The sequence below is a fragment of the Anolis sagrei genome, chromosome 1, assembly GCF_037176765.1.
Source record: "Anolis sagrei isolate rAnoSag1 chromosome 1, rAnoSag1.mat, whole genome shotgun sequence".
Taxonomy (NCBI): Eukaryota; Metazoa; Chordata; class Lepidosauria; order Squamata; family Dactyloidae; genus Anolis; species Anolis sagrei.
In genome coordinates this window covers 340087611-340106729 of record NC_090021.1, presented here as the reverse complement: position 1 = coordinate 340106729, position 19119 = coordinate 340087611, and the positions used below count along the sequence as shown (strand labels likewise).

At 44.9% G+C, this 19119-nt stretch overlaps 1 protein-coding gene across 3 annotated transcripts in view; it reads right to left on the bottom strand.

The window, feature by feature from the left end:
• Nucleotides 1–19119, bottom strand: part of MAP4K5 (mitogen-activated protein kinase kinase kinase kinase 5) — a 152155-nt gene that overhangs the window by 93939 nt on the left and 39097 nt on the right. For all 3 annotated transcript variants that reach the window (XM_067463137.1, XM_067463138.1, XM_067463139.1), the window contains exon 3: nt 3850–3907. In XM_067463137.1, the coding sequence (XP_067319238.1) occupies nt 3850–3907 (58 nt within the window). The remainder of the gene's footprint in view (nt 1–3849; nt 3908–19119) is intronic.

Here is a 19119-nt window from a genome sequence, read left to right as displayed (position 1 = left end):
CACTGCAGAATTAATGCAGTTTGACACCAGTTTGGGAGGAAGGTAGTATGTGGGACTGCTATGCGATCCAAACATTGAAACCATTGCTTTGATTATGAGGGGTTCTTTTGTATATATAGTTTTACTAGCATAAATACCCAAAGTTGGCCAGGTATGCATTTCTTTGTGGCTCTTTTTTCCTTCTTCAGTTTCCCTCATATGCCTTCTTCCTCTATTCCTCTCTTCTTTCCTTTCCTTTCCCTTCCTTTCTTTCCTCCTTCTCTTTATCCTTTCTTTATTCCCTTCCCTTATTTTCCTCCCCTCCCCTTCCCTCATTCCTTTCCTTCCTTTTCCTTCCCATTCCTTTCTTTCCCTTCTTTTTCTCTTCCTTTCTTCCTTTTCTTTGTCCCATCTTTATTCTCTTCCCTTATTTTCCTCCCCTCCCCTTCCCTCATTCCTTTCCTTCCTTTTCCTTCCCATTCCTTCCTTTCCCTTCTTTTTCTCTTCCTTTCTTCCCTTTCTTTGTCCCATCTTTATTCCCTTCCCTTACTTTCCTCCCCTCCCCTCATTCCTTTCCTTCCTTTTCCTTCCCGTTCCTTTCTTTCCCTTCTTTTTCTCTTCCTTTCTTCTTTCTTTGTCCCATCTGTATTCCCTTCCCTTATTTTCCTCCCCTTCTCTCATTCCTTTCCTTCCTTTTCCTTCCCTTCTTTTTCTCTTCCTTTCTTCCTTTTCTTTGTCCCATCTTTATTCCCTTTCCTTACTTTCCTCCCCTCCCGTTCCCTCATTCCTTTCCGTCCTTTTCCTTCCCATTCCTTTCTTTCCCTTCTTCTTCTCTTCCTTTCTTCCTTTTCTTTATTCTGTCTTTATTCCCTTCTTACTTTCCTCCCCTCCTCTTCCCTCATTCCTTTCCTTCCTTTTCCTTCCCTTCTTTTTCTCTTCCTTTCTTCCTTTTCTTTGTCCCATCTTTATTCCCTTCCCTTACTTTCCTCCCCTCCTCTCCCCTCATCCCTTTCCTTCCTTTTCCTTCCCATTCCTTTCTTTCCCTTCTTTTTCTCTTCCTTTCTTCCTTTAATTTGTCCCATCTTTATTCCCTTCCCTTACTTTCCTCCCCTCCCCCATTCCTTTCCTTCCTTTTCCTTCCTGTTTCTTTCTTTCCTTTATTTTTCTCTTCCTTTCTTCCTTCTCTTTATCCTTTCTTTATTCTCTTCCCTTATTTTCCTCCCTTTCCCTCATTCCTTTCCTTCCTTTCCCTTCCCGTTCTTTTCTTTCCCTTATTTTTCTCTTCCTTTCTTCCTTCTCTTTATCCTTTCTTTATTCCCTTCCCTTATTTTCCTCCCCTTCCCTCATTCCTTTCTTTCCTTTTTTCTTCCCATTCCTTTCTTTCCCTTATTTTTATCTTCCTTTCTTTCTTTTCTTTGTCCCATCTTTATTCCCTTCCCCTACTTTCCTCCCCTCCCCTCATTCCTTTCCTTCCTTTTCCTTCCCATTCCTTTCTTTCCCTTCTTTTTCTCTTCCTTTTCTTTGTCCCGTCTTTATTCCCTTCCTTTATTTTCCTCTCCTCCCCTCATTCCATTCCTTCCTTTTCCTTCCCATTCCTTTCTTTCCCTTCTTTTTCTCTTCCTTTCTTCCTTTTCTTTGTCTCATCTTTATTCCCTTCCCTTACTTTCCTCCCCTCCCTTTCCTCATTCCTTTCCTTCCTTTTTCTTCCCTTTCTTTCCCTTCTTTTTCTCTTTCTTTTTCTCTTTTTTCGTTCTTTCTTTCTTCTCTTCCTCCCATATATGTCACCCAGCAACACCCAATTCACTTTGTTCCCTTGCTTTCCTTCTGCTCTGGCTCTTCTTTAGTTCAAGCTCTTCTTAAGTTGTTCTAGGTTAGATGATGAGCTTGGTTCAGATTCATCACACCATGTAGGAGCCTTTGTGGTACAAACAGACCAACAAACATACATAAATATATACTCTGACTTCTATATATAGAGTTTCTAAAACTTTGAAAGTTCTGCTCTGAGCGAGTGGTGCACTCACTCTGTTGCTGCAGAACGTGCACCAAGCCACAAAGGCACAGTTAATGGTTTCAGGACATAGAAAGGCTCCCTTGGGAGGCTTTCAAAAAGAGACCTTCCATGCGGACCTGGCCAACACATGACTGCAAGGAGAGCAGCCGCCTGCAGCGGTCCAAACCGCATTGGGAACGGGCATTGGCTATCACTGCAGAAAGGGAGGGCTCCACCCTGGAAAAGAGAAAAGGAAATACTCCAGCACAAGGTTGCTGAGCAGGAGAGCTGCAGCGGGAGGAAGCATTTCCACCTGGCAAACGTTGTCTCCTCACGTGGTTTTTATATAACGCTCACACCTTTAACTCTATGCATTGTTTAACTGTTTCTAAATCTTGTATGGTTTTCAATCTGGACTTTTAATCATTTCTAAGCGCCTTGAGTCTCACAATTGGAGGAAAGGTAAATAAAATTTAAATAACCAAATAAGGGAGAGGTGTGTGGTTTCCAGGCTGTACGGCCAATGTGTTCTAGCAGCACTTTCTCCTGATGTTTCTGTTGGAGTTAACAACCCTCTCAAGCCTCCATATGTTATTTGTTATGTATACAATTGCTTGCTATATTGTATACTAGTGCACTGGTAATCTATGGTCATCTATGGACCAAGAAACCATGGCATACAGCCTCTCCGCTCATCAGATAGAACTAAACTCCTGAAGGACCAAAAATCAATTGCACTACGTTGGAAAGAACACTACCAAAGCCTCCTGAACCGCAGCTCCAATGTGGCCGAAGAGGTTCTTTCACAAATCCCACAACAACAAACCAGGGATGAGCTTGCAGCACACTTTGGAAGAAGTCAGCAATGCCTACTTTGGAAGAAGTCAGCAATGCCATGAGCCAACAAAAATAACAAAGCCAGCGGACCTGATGGGATCCCTGCTGAAATCTTTAAAGAGGGAGGACCTGAGCTGACACAACAACTCCACCAGCTCATAGAAAAAGTGTGGGTGACCGAGAAAATCCCAGCAGATTTCAAGGATGCCACCATCATCACCCTCTTCAAAAAGGGGGAAAGAACAGACTATGGAAACTATCGAGGTATCTCCCTTCTAACCTCTGCTGGGAAAATCCTAGCAAGAATCCTTGCAAATCGCCTTCTACCCCTCTCAGAAGACACCCTCCCAGAATCCCAGAATGGCTTCCGCCCTTCCAGAGGAACAGTGGACATGATCTTCACTGCACGACAGCTCCAAGAAAACAGCAAAGTCACAGAAAACAAGGAAAAGTAATCTCCAGAATAGAATAGAGGAGTAACATGGCTTCCCTGGATCCAGACACTAGACTCCTATTGATGCAGGCCAAAATCTCATTGGCTTTTTAAACTGCCACATGACATTGTTGGCTCATGTTCCCCTTCCTCCCCACAGGGACTTCAAGGTATTTTTTCACATGTCCTGCTGTTGAGCCAGGCATTGTCCCTCATTCAGTCTCTTTGCATTTCATTTTTTCTGCCTAAGTGGAGTACCTTGCATTTGTCCGTGTTGAACTTAATTTTGTTAGTTTTGGCCCATCTCTCTAATCTGTTAAAATCGTTTCCTGTCTTCTGGAGTATTGGCTCTCCCTCACAATTTGGTGTCGTCTGCAAACTTGATGATTATGCCTTCTAACCCTTCATCTAAGTCATTAATAAAAGGGCTTGGCTGTCCCTAAATCCAGCAAATGTGGAGAGCTGACTGTACAGCTGAGTTCTTTCATTTCATCTCCATCCCTCCATTCTAGAAGTATGGGTCCCAAGGAGGCTCAGGGCATAGCAAGAAGATTAAGAAATGGGACAAATTCATCACAGGCACATTTCAAAGTGCAGGACTACTCACCAGGTTCTAACTTGATAATTTTCACTGCAGCCATCTCTCCGGAGTGCACGTTTCGGGCCTAAAAAACAACAAAAAAAACAACAGACTTCAACCAAATGGAAGGGAATGTGGGATGCCACGTTAAACAAAGAGAGTGCAATTCAGTAACATTGCCATACAAAAACAGTCCTGCAGCTTTAAAAGCAGCCCCACAGACAATAAATGCACTCAGGAATACATAAACAGGTTGAGCATCCCTTATCGGGGATTCTGAAGGCAAAACACTTCAAAATTGTTCACAGGGGTGGCTGAGAAAACACCTTTTCTTTCTTATGGTTCAATGTGCACAAGGTTTGTTTGATAAACAAAGCTATTAAGAAATATTGTGCGTACAATTACTTCCCCACTGAAGAGAGATACTGAAGAGAGATATTGACAAGCTGGAATGTGTCCAGAGGAGGGCGACTCAAATGATCAAGGGTCTGGAGAACAAGCCCTATGAGGAGCGGCTTAAAGAGCTGGGCATGTTTAGCCTGAAGAAGGGAAGGCTGAGAGGAGATATGATAGTCATGTATAAATATGTGAGAGGAAGCCACAGGGAGGAGGAGGGAGCAAGCTTGTTTTCTGCTGCCCTGGAGACTAGGACACAATGGAGCAATGGCTTCAACTACAAGAAAGGAGATTCCATCTGAACATTAGGAAGAACTTCCTGACTGTGAGAGCTGACTGTTCAGAAGTGGAACTCTCTGCCCCCGGAGTGTGGTGGAGGCTCCTTCTTTGGAGGCTTTTAAACAGAGGCTGAATGGCCATCTGTCGGGGGTGATTTGAATGCAATTTTCCTGCTTCTCAGCAGGGAGCTGGACTGGATGGTCCATGAAGTCTCTTCCAACTCTATAATTCGCCGTGAGTCGCCCTAGGGCTGAGAACGGCGGTTAATAAATGCAGCAAATAAATAAATAATTCTATGATTCTATGTGTATATCATGTGTATGGTGTGGCGGCAAAAAAAGCCAATGGGATTTTGGCCTGCATCAAGAGGAGCCTAGTGTCTAGATCTAGGGAAGTAATGCTACTCCTCTATTCCGCTTTGGTTAGACCACACCTGGAATATTGTGTCCAATTCTGGGCACCACAATTCAAGAGAGATATTGACTCTAAGCTGGAACGTGTCCAGAGGAGGGCGACTAAAATGATCAAGGGTCTGGAGAACAAGCCCTGTGAGGAGCGGCTTAAGGAGCTGGCCATGTTTAACCAGAAGAAGAGAAGGCTGAGAGGAGATATGATAGCCTGACTGTGAGAGCCGTTCAGAGAGGAGATATGATAGCCTGACTGTGAGAGCCGTTCAGAGAGGAGATATGATAGCCTGACTGTGAGAGCCGTTCAGCAGTGGAACTCTCTGCCCCGGAGTGTGGTGGAGGCTCCTTCTTTGGAAGCTTTTAAACAGAGGCTGGATGGCCATCTCTCAGGGGTGCTTTGAATGCCATTTTCCTGCTTCTCGGCAGGGGGTTGGACTGGATGGCCCATGAGGTCTCTTCCAACTCTAAGATTCTATGTGTATACGATGTATATGAAACATATCTGAATTCTGTGTTTAACCTGGATTGCGTCTCCGAAAACATGTTGATATACAAAAATAGAGGGTTTTCAAAATCTGGAGAGAAAAAAAACATATTATAAACCAGGCATGGGTAAACTTGGGCCCTCCCTCCAGGTGTTTTGGACTTCAACTCCCACAATTCCTAACAGCCTACCGGCTGTTAGGAATTGTGAGAGTTGAAGTCCAAAACACCTGGAGGGAGGGCCAAAGTTTGCCCATGCCTGCTGTAAACTCTTCAGAGAAGAACTTATAGCCTGCTGCTCCAAAATGAGTCCCTTTCCTCGGCCTTTCCCCCCTTCCACCCCATTCCCTTGGACCCATTCCTCTCCCCGCGAAGGCCACCCCAATCCAAGGCTCATCCTGGACAAGAAGGTGAAAGGTCCAGGAGGGTGGCCCTGCGTCCAGGAAGACAGCTGCTTCCTTCCCTTGCCGACAGGAAGCCTGGACATCTGTGCCAAGGCAGGGTACATCCAGTCCTGCACAAGGGAGAAGGCAGATTCATCTGACAAAAATACAAATCGTTGCATTAAAAAAAAATAAACTCAAAAAAGAGATCGGAAGGGCAATGTTTTGCTGCTATGGATAAATTTGCAAAGCTGGGAGCTTTGGTGAGGAAACCAAGCTGCTGGTTCTCAATAAATGAATATTTAATTATTTACTAGCTGTCCCCTGCCACGCGTTGCTGTGGCCCAGTCTGGTGATCTGGAAAGTAACGAGAAGGTGTTGATTTCTAATATATGTTATTTATTTATTTATTTCGTATACTTCTACCCCGCCCTTCTCAACCCCCGAGGGGGGACTCAGGGCGGCTTACAAAAAGGCACATCTTGGTGCCCACACAAATACAATAACATATAAAAACAGCAATTAAATGGTCCACAATTAAAACAATTAAAACAACAGTATATCTCACAATCGATAGCCAATCTCAGACACAGCGTTCACCAACTCAGAGTCCATATTTCGTTCCACACTGTCCATTCCTATCCGTCGTCACAGTCCTTTATTCATCTGCCAGATTGCCCAAACGCCTGGTCCCACATCCATGTTTTTAATTTCTTTCTGAAGGAAAGGAGGGATGTTGGTGTTCTAATTTCCCCGGGGAATGAATTCCATAGGTGAGGGGCCACCACTGAGAAGGCCCTGCTCCTCGTCCCCGCCAATCTCACTTGTGACAGAGGCAGGGCCGAGAGCAGGGCCTCCCCAGAGGATCTCAAACTCCGAGGTAGGACGTAAAGGGAGATGCGTTCGGACAGATACGCTGGGCTGGAACCATGTAGGGTTTTATAGGTCAAAACCAGTACTTTGAATTGTGCTCGGAACTGGATCGGCAGCCAGTGGAGCTGACACAACAGGGGGGTGTTATGCTCCCTGTATGACGCTCCGGTGAGCAATCTGGCTGCCTCTCGCTGGACTAGTTGAAGTTTCCGAACAGTCTTCAAAGGCAACCCACGTAGAGTGCGTTGCAGTAATCTATCCGGGATGTAACAAGAGCGTGGATCACCATGGCCAGATCCGACTTCCCAAGGTAATGTCTTTATGTTTGTGGGTAAACAGTATTTCTTGCTGTTTCTTTGTTAGTGTTGATGTGGAGAGTGTTTGGTTGCCCACCCTGGAATATGCAATATATCATTGTCCTTCTTTAGGGGCCCCTTTCAAATCTATGATATTATATCTCTCTGTGTGTGAATCATATATATCTATCTATATCCATGGCTGGATGGCTCTTTGTCAGGAGGACTTTGACTATGTTTTCTTGCCCTGGTGAAGGGAGTTGGACTGAATGGCCTTAAGTATTTTCTATTGGTCATGGGGGTTCTGTGTGCCAAGTTTGGTCCAATTCTGTCATTGGTGGGGTTCAGAATGCTCTTTGATTGTAGATGAACTATAAATCCCAGTAACTACAACTCCCAAATGTCAAGGTCTGTTGCCCCCAAACTCCATCTGTGTTCATATTTGGGCATATGGAATATTCATACCAAGTTTGGTCCAGATCCAGCATTGTCTGAGTCCACAGTGCTCTCTGGATGTAGGTGAACTACAACTCCCAAACTCAAGATCAATGCCCACCAAACCCTTCTAGTGTTTTCTATTGGGCATGGGAGTCCTGTGAACCACATTTGGTTCAATTCCATCATTGGTGGAGTTCAGAATGCTCACTGATTGTAGGTGTACTATAAATCCCAGAAACTACAACTCCCAAATGCCAAGTTCAATTTTTTTTTGAGTGATGGTCGCTCCTTGGGTTAGTAGGTGTCTTGTGGCCAAATTTGGCAGCAATTCACCCAGGCGTTTTTGAGTTATGTTAATCCCACAAACGAACATTACATTTTTATTTATATAGACTAGCTGTACCCGCCACACGTTGCTGTGGCCAACCTCCCCCTCCCACACTTTTTCTCTCCTTCTTTCCCTCCTTCCTTTGCTCCTTCCTTCCTTTATTCCTTCTGTTTTCTTCTTTCCTTCTCTCCTTCCTTCCTTCTCTACCTCTTTCCTTCCTTCCTTCCTTCCTTCGCTTTTTGCTGCCACCCTTCCTTCTCTCTTTCCATCTTCCCTTCCTTCCCTCTTTCTCTCCTTTTTTCCTTCCTTCTTTCAGTCCGTCTTTCTTTCTTTCCCCTTTTCTTTCTTTCTTTCTTTCTTTCTTTCTTTCTTTCTCTCCATCCTTTTCTACCTCATTCCTTCCTTCCTCCCTTTTTCTTTTCTTACTACTTTATCTCTTTCCTTCCCTCTCTACCTCTTTCCTTCCATTCTTCTTTCTTCCCTTCCTTCCCTCCCTCTTCTTTCCATTTTTTCTGTATGTCATTTAGCTTTTTTGGGTTTTTAAGTCCTTTCTGCTGTTTGGGGTTTTTTTTTTATGAGTGATGATCACCTGTTGGTCTGTTGGGTGTCTTTTGGCCAAATTTGGTGTCAATTCCCCCAGTGGGTTTTGAGTTCTGTTAATCCCACAAATGAACATTACATTTTTATTTATATAGATTTGTTTATTGCTGTATTATGTATTATGTTGTAGGTTTTTCCGGTTGTCTGGCCATGTTCTTGAAGCATTCTGCATTTAATAAATGATTCTGGAACAAGGCCATACAGCCCAAATAGCCTACAGCAGTGTTTCTCAATCTTGCAAATGCCGCGACCCCTTAATACCGTTCCTCATGTTGTGGTGACCCCCAACCATAAAATTATTTTCGTTACTACTTTAATAACTGTAATACCGTTATGAATCATAATGTAAGTATCTGATATGCAGGATGTATTTTCATTCTCTGGACTAATTTTAATGTTTTATTTGGAAGTTGTAGTTGCTGGGATTTATGGTTCACCAGCAATCAAAGAGCATTATGAACTCCACCAACAATAGAATTGAACTAATCATGGCACACAGAACTCCCAAATACTAACAGAAAATACTGGAAGGGTTTGGTGTGCATTGACCTTGAGTTTTGGAGTTGTAGTTCAGCTACATCCAGAGAGCACTGTGGACTCAAACAATTATGGAGCTGGACCAAACTTGGCATGAAAACTCAATATGCCCATATGTGAACACTGGTGGAGTTTGGGGGAAAACAGACCTTGACATGTGGGAGTTGTAGTTGCTGGGATTTATAGTTCACCTATAATCAAAGAGCATTCTGAACCCAACCAACGATAGATTTGGGCCAAATTTCCCACACAGAACCCCCATGACCAACAGAAAATACTGTGTTTTCTAATGGTCTTTGGTGACCCCTCTGATACACCCTCGCGACCCCCAGGTTGAGAAACCCTGCTGTAGGTTTTTCAGGCTGTATGGCCATGTTCTTGAAGCATTCTGCATTTAATAAATGCTTCTGGAACAAGGCCATACAGCCCAAATAGCCTACAGTAAACGAGAAGTAGCCTGATCACCCCGCAGAGCCGGCATTCAACCTCATTCCGATTTTTGAGGTTTTTGAGCCTGCCTTTGTGGCTTCTGTGCCCGCCTGGTCCTCCCCAGCTGGGGCTCGGAAAGAGAGAGAGCGGTGACAGGCTCCTTTATGCCGGAGGGTGTGTGGGGCTGTTCAGAACACAGGGCCCAAACAGAGACGTTTCAGACTCCGGCGGTTGAAAGGGGACTGTATTTCGGAACAGGCGCAGGGCCGCCTTTCCCGGGAAAGACAAACAAAGTCTGGGGGAGAGGCAGAAAGGGAGAAAAAAACAAGGAAAAATATATTTTGTACGATCTTCTTTCATCACAAAATGCAGTTTTTTTTTAAATATGAAGACGGGTGGGATTCAAGACAGTCAAAGCAGGGCTTTCACAACACACTGGGTGCTCAGGATTTGGGGGCTGGTGCCACTGCCATCCAGCTAGTCAAGCTCCCAAGGAAAGTTTGCGCAGAGAGATTTCTTCATTCAGGAAACAACATCTATCTGTCTCTATTTTCCCTTTTCTTAGGGGAAAATGGGCAATGTATGTGGGTCCAGAGGACCAGTTTGCCCCTCTGGTCCATAAATACATAAATTAAAGAGAAAGTGGAAATAACAGAAGTCCAATTCACGGTTTGTTTTCATTTTTTTTAAAAAAAAGAATGATCTATATAAATAAAAATGTAATGTTCTGGGTTGTTGTAGGTTTTTTTGGGGGGTATATGGCCATGTTCTAGAGGCATTCTTTCCTGACATTTCGCCTGCATCTATGGCAAGCATCCTCAGAGGTAGTGAGGTCTGTTGGAACTAGGAAAAAGGGTTTATATATCTGTGGAATGACCAGGGTGAGACAAAGGACTCTTGTCTGCTGGAGCTAATCACCTCTCAACAAAGGTTTGCTCTAGGCACTGTCAGGCCATTATATGCTAATCAAGGTGGTCAGTTGAAACATTCACATCTAGCTCCAGCAGACAAGAGTCCTTTGTCTCCTAGTTCCAACAGACCTCACTACCTCTGAGGATGCTTGCCATAGATGCAGGCGAAACGTCAGGAGAGAATGCCTCTATACCATAGCCATATAGCCCGAAAAAACCTACAACAACCCAGTGAATCCGGCCATGAAAGCCTTCGACAATACAAATGTAATGTTCGTTTGTGGGATCAACTTAACTCAAAAACCACGGGATGAATTGACACCATCAGGCTAATGAATGACCACCTCCATAAAAACATTGAAAAACACATCAGATGGGACTTAAAAAGCCAAAAAAAATACATTTATCTTATTTATCATGTCAGGAGCAACCAGAACATTGTATTACATTTTTAACAAAACAAACAAACAGAGAAAACACAACGTTTGCAAGTGTGGTAGTTGATTAAATGTCCTTTGAGCAGTATCTGGCACCTTGGAGTGCCTCTGGTGTTGCTGCAAGAAGGTCCTCTCTGGTGCATGTGGCAGGGCTCAAGTTGCATTGCAGCAGGTGGTCAGTGGTTTGCTCTTCTCCACACTAGCATGTCATGGATTCCACTTTGTAGCCCCATTTCAACACATGCGCAAAACCACATATATACACACAAATACACATATATACAGACATATATACATACACAAAATACATATACACAGATTGGGCCACAGCACCGCGTGGCAGGGGATGGCTAGTATGTAATAAACTAGCTGTACCTGCCACGTGTTGCTGTGGCCAACCTTCCCTCCCTCTTTCTCTCCTTCTTTCTTTCCTTCCCTTATTTCCCGCTGTTTAAAAGCCTCCAAAGATCTTGAAAGGAGGTCATATTACGCTTATTTTCGGCTGCTTTGGAGACTAGGACTCAATGGAGCCATAGATTAAAAGTGCAGGGAAAAAGATTCCACCTGAACATAAGGTAGGAAAGAACTGTTCAAGAATGGATTGTTCTGCTGCCAGTGAGTTTGATAGAATCCCCTTCTCTGGGGTTTTTAAGCAGAGTCTGGATGGCCATCTGTCAGGAGGGCTTGGATGATGTCTTCTTTCTTGTAAGAAGGGGATGGCCCTATACAGTTCTGGCCCAGTTTTACCTGACCGAACATATCTCCCTCTACAAACCACCAATGACTTTAAGATAATCCGGGGTGGCCCTGCTCTCAGTCCCACCATCACGGCAGTTGCATTTGGTGGGGACAAGAGACAGGGCTTTCTCTATGGTGGCCCCTCAGCTGTGGAACTCCCTCCTTAATGAGATTAGATCTGTTCCATCCCTCCTGACCTTCCGGAAGAAACTCAAATCCTGGCTGTGGGATCAAGCATTTGCAGAATAGACTGATTTACTGGTGAAGACAAGGTTTTATTGGACCGCAATTGGACTGATTGGCTTCAAACTACAAGAAAGGAGATGCCATCTGAACATTAGGAAGAATTTCCTGACTGTGAGAGCCGTTCAGCAGTGGAGCTCTCTGCCCTGGAGTGTGGTGGAGGCTCCTTCTTTGGAGGCTTTGAAGCAGAGGCTGGATGGCAATCTGTCGGGGGTGCTTTGAATGCAATTTTCCTGCTTCTTGGCAGAGGGTTAGACTGGATGGCCCATGACATTGTGGGTAAAGTAGTGTTCGCAAGGCTGTTGTCCCCCTCCCCCAGTGGACCTAGTTTAAAGTGCGCCTAATGAGGTTCGTGAGTCTGTGAGCAAAAAGGTGTTTTCCTACTTGTGTGAGATGCAACCCATCCCTTGCCAGTAGGCCATCCTCCTGGAAAAGCAGGCCATGGTCAAGGAAGCCAAAGTATTCCTCCTGACACCATTTTCTAAGCCAGTCATTGACCTGTACTATTTTTTTCTGGCCCTTGTAGGACCGTGTCTTACAACTGGAAGGAGGGATGAAAAGACCACCTGTACATTACATTGTTTTAGCTTTGTCTGAGAGCTCGAAAATCATTTATGATCTTTTGAAAGATCCAATACATACATATTGGATTGGATACTCCTCAGAGGTCTCTCCCAAGTCTTATGATTCTATGATTCCAAGACCATAGTCCCTCCTTCCAGGACTGTTTCCTGGTCTTATGTCCATGGAGATCAAGAGGGGCACAAAAAGATGTGGGGTCTCAATGTGGTCCCCTTGATGTGTGGCAGTTGGGATGTGGCGTTTTGCCCTTCCTCTCCCCACAACACCATTTGAGGCACAACAAAGAGAACCACAATCGAAACAGAAGGAGAGCTCAGCCATTTCTAGGAAGGGAAACAAATCAACCGAACCTCATTGAATGCTAGAGATCAGCAGGTACGATGAAACCAATGCAGGAAGTGGCATACCTCTTAAAATATTACACACTGAAAACATCCATGAAAATACCCCTTTAAGCCACCACGTTAACAAATGCACTGAAACAGCTCAAGTTTAGCACCTCAGTTGTTGACCCAGTTCCTTGCCTGAACGGAAAGGTCTTGGCTCGCCTGGGGAAGGCCAAAAGGGCAGCTTTGCACGGGGTCTTGTTTTGGAAAACACACCACACAACAAGTTAATGTTATGTCCATGGAATCAGCTTAGCAGTTCTTTTCCTCAGGAGGGAAACGATAGGCAGTTTTCTCCTCACCCTACTGATAAAAGCTTGTCTAGTTTCCAGGAGGAGCTGTACCTAACTATCCTAACTAAGACATCACTCCTGATCTTGGAAGCTAAGAAGGTTCAGCTCTGGTTAATACTTGGAAAGGAGACCATCTATAATTTCAGGCTCTGTTTCAGAGGAAAGAACTGGCAAAACCACTTGTGAATATTCCTTACCTAGGAAAAACTCTATAAAATGTATGGATTCATCAAAAGTAAACAGGAGACTTGAAGACACATAAATGTGCACAAACATATTAGTTTCTATATCAGGCATGGGCAAACGTCTCCTCCTGAGAAAAATGTATAATATCACAAAGGACGACCACCTCACCAGCCTCATAAGAAACCTGCTACAAAACAGGAGCTTTTTTGTTGAGTTCCAGGGCCAGAGAAGCAGATGGCGGGAACAGAAGAACGGCCTGCCTCAGGGGAGCGTGCTTGCTCCATCCATGTTCAACATCTACACAAATGACCAGCCAATGCCAGAAGGGACAGAGAGTTTCATCTATGCTGATGATCGTGCTATTACCGCTCAAGCAGGGAGCCATGAGATGGTTGAACAGAAGCTCTCCGAAGCTCTAGGTGCTCTAACTGCCTATGACAGGGAAAACCAGCTGATCCCTAATCCATCTAAAACACAGACATGTGCCTTTCACCTTAAGAACAGACAAGCATCCTGAGCTCTGAGGATTACCTGGGAAGGAACCCCACTGGAGCATTGCAGCGCACCCAAATACCTGGGAGTCACTCTGGACCGGGCTCTGACCTACAAGAAGCACTGCCTGAACATCAAACAAAAAGTGGGTGCTAGAAACAATATCATACGAAAGCTGACTGGCACAACCTGGGGATCATAACCAGATACAGTGAAGACATCTGCCCTTGCGCTATGCTATTCTGCTGCTGAGTACGCATGCCCAGTGTGGAACACATCTCACCACACTAAAACAGTGGACGTGGCTCTTAATGAGACATGCCACATTATCACAGGGTGTCTGCGCCCTACACCACGGGAGAAATTACACTGCTTAGCCGGTATTGCACCACCTGACATCCGCCGGGAAGTTGCAGCCAATAGTGAAAGGACCAAGGCAGAGACATCTCCAGCTCACCCCTTGTTTGGGTATCAGCCAGCACGTCAACGACTTAAATCAAGAAATAGTTTTCTTAGATCTACAGAGACACTCGCTGGAACACCTCAGCAAGCGAGAGTTCAAAAGTGGCAGGCTCAAACCCAGCACCTCAATCCGTGGGTGATACCAGATGAGAGACTCCCCCCCCCCCCCCCCGGGCACACAGAAGACTGGGCAACTTGGAAGGCGCTGAACAGACTGCGCTCGGGCACCACGAGATGCAGAGCCAACCTCAAGACATGGGGCTACAAAGTGGAATCCACGACATGCGAGTGTGGAGATGAGCAAACCACTGACCACCTGCTGCAATGCAACCTGAGCCCTGCCACATGCACAAGGGAGGACCTCCTTGCAGCAACACCAGAGGCACCCCAAGTGGCCAGTTAAATGGTCAAAGGACATTTAATCAGCTACCAAGTTTGCAAAATTCGTGTGTTTTTTTTTTAATCTGTTTGTTTTGTTGTTAGAAATGTAATACAGTGTTCTGGTTGTGGATGACATGATAAATAAATAAATAAATAAATAAATGGGCAAACTTCACCCTCTGGGTGTTTTGGACTCCCACAATTCCTAACAACCTTATGCCTGCCCTTGCATGAGGAGGGCATTGGTGCCTCCAGGGGTTTGCAGCCCACATCAATGTTTATGGTGCTGCAGAATAAACAGGAACCAAATTCTTGAACTTCTGTACCGTCCACATACTCCCCAAACAGGTTTCGCCACTTGAGCTGCAGAAAGCAAACAATTTGAGAAAGAAGTCATAAAAAGGATTTGCAGGGCGGTGTAAATTCCAGGAGAAGAATTTACTCTTTTAGCCTTTGGGAGAGAAAAAAAAACACTCATGTCATGCCTTTCAACCCAAGAAAAGGCGCTCCAGATGTCTCAGGGGAGGGGGAAGAGAAAGCGTAAAAGGCCAGATCAATAAGAATGACACATAATGTGATGAAGTCAACTGCAGAACTTGGAAAGGCTCAATGTAAAATATGTGCTAAGCAGCAGCAGAAAAGCTGCATGGAACAGATGGAGATCCAACGTCTGGCAACAGTGAGCGCAACCAGCCATTCGAGTGGGAAGGAGCCCTTTCTTTGGGAACAGATCGGACTCTGCTTCCGGGAAGAGGAACTGGTCCAAGATCCAGGCCTCCAGCGGGAGAAAGCCAGATGACAACAATGCAGGGCCAGCCAACGATCCCCTTCTCACAAAAAGCACAGCATCCTAGAATTGGAAGGGAACCCATGGATCATCCAGTCCAACCACATTCTGCCAACCCAAGCCCTCCCATCAGATGGCCATCTAGTCTCTGTTTCAGAACCTCCGGAGTAGAGACTCCACAAGACTCCCAGGCAGCATATTTCACTGCCAACTGTTACAGAAAACAGCAAAGCCACAGAAGTCACAGAAAACAAGGAAAAGTAATCTCCATTGCAAAAACGGTGCCGTTTCTGCTGAGCAACACAATTGACTACATATCAGCAAACAAGAAAGCAGCACAAATATCAGTTAGCTCCAGCCAATATAATTAACAGGGAGAGGAAATCTGTGAAAATCCAGCCTGCATAAGGGGGGGTTGGAGGTGAAAGAGAGCACTCATGCCTCCTGCCTCAGGTCAAAGTGCCCAGTGTCATATGGTCTGCAGTTGATGGTGGTTGGTGATGGAAGGGGTAATGTGAGTATTAGTTCTAGAGCAGTGGTTCTAAACCTGGGATCCTCAGATGTTTTTGGCCTACGACTCCCAGAAATCCCAGCCAGTTTACCAGCTGTTAGGATTTCTGGGAGTTGAAGGCCAAACACATCTGGGGACCCCAGGTTGAGAACCACTGCTCTAGAGGGTTTGGTGATCTGTGATCTGTAAATGGGAGTTCATGGGTGAAAGCAATTAGGGGTGGAGGTGTGCAGGAGATGGGTTGCACCTGGGTGTTACTGGATTTAAGGAGCTAACCTTGGGACTGATCTTTGGGAGAAAAGTATTTGTTGCATTTTGGTGGTGGATGTTGCTGGTTTTCCCCCCAGGTCTGTTGGATTTTTCGGTGTCCTGACCTGTCTCCTGTAATTTTGGAATCTTGGAACCTTGAACCTTTGGACTGGCTTTTGGCTACGGTATAGACTCTTGATCCCTGGACTTTGTTTATTGAACTCTTGGCATTTGACCATTGGACTGGATCCTTTTGACTATGAAGTTATTTTTGCTATCAGTTTTTGTTTATTCTGTAGCTGTGTGCTATTTTTGTGTTTTATATTTTGGACTATATAAACAGCCAGCAAGTAAGTGTTGTTTTAATTAAACTGTTTGATAAAACTGGGAGTTTGATTAATCTCTACCTAAATAAGGTAGAGCCCTGGCAACGTGACATCCAGAAACATCACAATCTGAATGCTGGGCTACCAAACTATCCATTTCATGTGAGAAATTTCATATCCTCCAAAACACCTTCAGTCAGATACTTTCTCCCATAGTGGAAGCAGCAAGCTATTGTTCAAAATGGGTGCATAGATCTATGGTTTATTCCTGCCCTATATCTTGCTAGGATCTTGTAGCCAACATAGCCACTGCGGGGGGAACCTCGCCTACATGTCCCTTCATTCGTGCAACTTTGCTCTTTCCTGTGACTCCTCTGCATGTTTACTTTCCCAAAGTTCTGGGACTCTTCCTCCAAACCTCACCCAATCCACCCACTAAGGCAGGCTGTTTGAAGGTTAAACAAAGGACTCAGGAAAGCAGGTATAAGGCAGGAGCAGGAATTCTTAACCCCTTCCCCCTAAGCCAGTGGTTCACAACCTGTGGTTCTCCCCAGATGTTTTGGCCTACAACTCCCAGAAATGCCAGCCAGTTTACCAGCTGTTAGGATTTCTGGGAGTTGAAAGGTAAAACATCTGGGGACCCCAGGTTGAGAACCACTGGCCTAAGCCAACTGTCCACTCAAAGCCACTCTTTCTGCCTAAAAGGAGACCAGTGTGGACAGGAAAGCAATGAGCAATTTTAACTGGACTGGCATGGAAGGGTTGACACAGTGAATTGTTTGCTTTCAACTGCCCATATGTTTTGTTGTTCATTTGTTCAGTCATTTTCGACTCTTCGTGACTTCATGGACCAGTCCATGCCAGAGCTCCCTGTCGGTTGTCACCACCCCCAGCTCCTTCAAGGTCAATCCAGTCTCTTCAAGGATGCCATCCATCCATCTTGCCCTTGGTCGGCCCCTCTTCCTTTTTCCTTCCATTTTCCCCAGCTTAATTGTCTTCTCCAAGATTTCCTGCCTTCTCATGATGTCGCCAAAGGACTTCATCTTGGCCTCTACTATTCTTCCCTCCAATGAGCAGTCGGGCTTTATTTCCTGAAGTATGGACTGGCTGGATCTTCTGGCCGTCCAAGGCACTCTCAGCACCTTCCTCCAGCACCACAGTTCAAAAGCATCTCTCTTCCTTCGCTCAGCCTTCCCTATGGTCCAGCTCTCACATCCATAGGTCACTACGGGGAATACCATATGTTACCTCTGCTTATATGTAACTGAGCAACAGAGGTGATGCACAACGCGCAAAAGGCTTTCAGACCATGTATGCATATGCTTCCATGTCACCTGGTGACTGATGGAGACCCCATGACTTTCACAGGGGTTTCTTAGGAAATGTCAGAAATGATTTTGCCAATTCTTTGCCCTGAAATACAGCACCTGGTGTTTGTTGGTGGTTGGTGGTCTCCCAACCAAGTCCTAGCCAGGACTGATCCTGCTAAGATTCCATGATCTGACTGTTGGAAGTGAAAAGACATCAACACTTGTATATAGAACCATTAGGGACAGAGAGTAACCTGTGGAGGCAAGATTTTGACCATAAGGAAGGCTGAGCAAAGGAAGAGAGATGCTTTTGAACTGTGGTGTTGTAGGAAAATTCTGAGAGTGACTTGGACCACGAGAAGATTCAACCAGTCCATACTCTGGGAAATAAAGCCTGACTTTATTTCATTGGAGGGAAGGAGATTAGAGGCAAATATGAAGTCCTTTGGCCATATCATGAGAAGACAGGAAAGCTTCGAGAAGACAATGATGCTGGGGGAAATGGAAGGAAAAAGGAAGAGGAGCCGACCAAGGGCACGATGGATGGATGGCATCCTTGAAGTGAACTGGCTTGACCTTGAAGGAGTTGGGGGTGGCGACGGCTGACAGGGAGCTCTGGTGTGGGCTAGTCCATTTGAGAACACAGAAATGCTGGACCACACCAACAACCACCATGTCAGACTACACAGAGAAGCCATTGAAATCCACAAGAAGCATGTGGACAATTTCAACAGAAAGGAAGAGACCATGAAAATGAACAAAATTTGGCTACCAGTATTAAAAAACTCTAAAATTATAACAGCACAACAACATAGAGGAAACAACCAGGCACATCTTAACACCTCTCAACGAGGTATTTTCCCAGGCTCAGCCAAGCCTTCAAATGCTAATGAAGGTGATCAGTTGAAGCATTCACACCTAGCTCCGGCAGGGAAGGGCTCCTTGCCCCACCCCAGCCATTCCACAGATATATAAACCCATTGTCCCAATTCCAACAGACCTCACTACCTCTGAGGATGCTTGCCATAGATGCAGGCGAAACGTCAGGAGAGAATGCCTCTAGAACATGGCCCTATAGCCCGAAAAAGCCCACAAGAACCTAGTATTATTATTATTATTATTATTATTATTATTATTATTATAGTGTCTGCTGCCTTGGTTTCTTAGATGAGTGTAACTCAAGGTGTTTACTTCCTACCTTCTTCCCTAAAGTCTTTAGTCCCTTCGAGGAAAGGGGGCAGGGTATAAATAATGTATAATAGTTATTATTATTATTATTATTATTATTATTATTATTATTTAGTGCTTTATTGCCTTTTGTAGGAAGCACAATGAGGCTTCTTTCTTATATACAGACATGACAGTCAGCATGAGGGGCTCTTCTCCCAAAGTTAGGTGGCTTTATTTTGTCTGCCAACCGAAATGTATTACCTGCAACAATAAAAGTAAGGTTTTGCCTTTTAAAAAACCTTTCCAGGGCATCATCCGGTTTATTCTCTCTCCTGTTTCCTACCAAAAGTTCATATGACTGGCCACACTGCATTCTACTCTGCT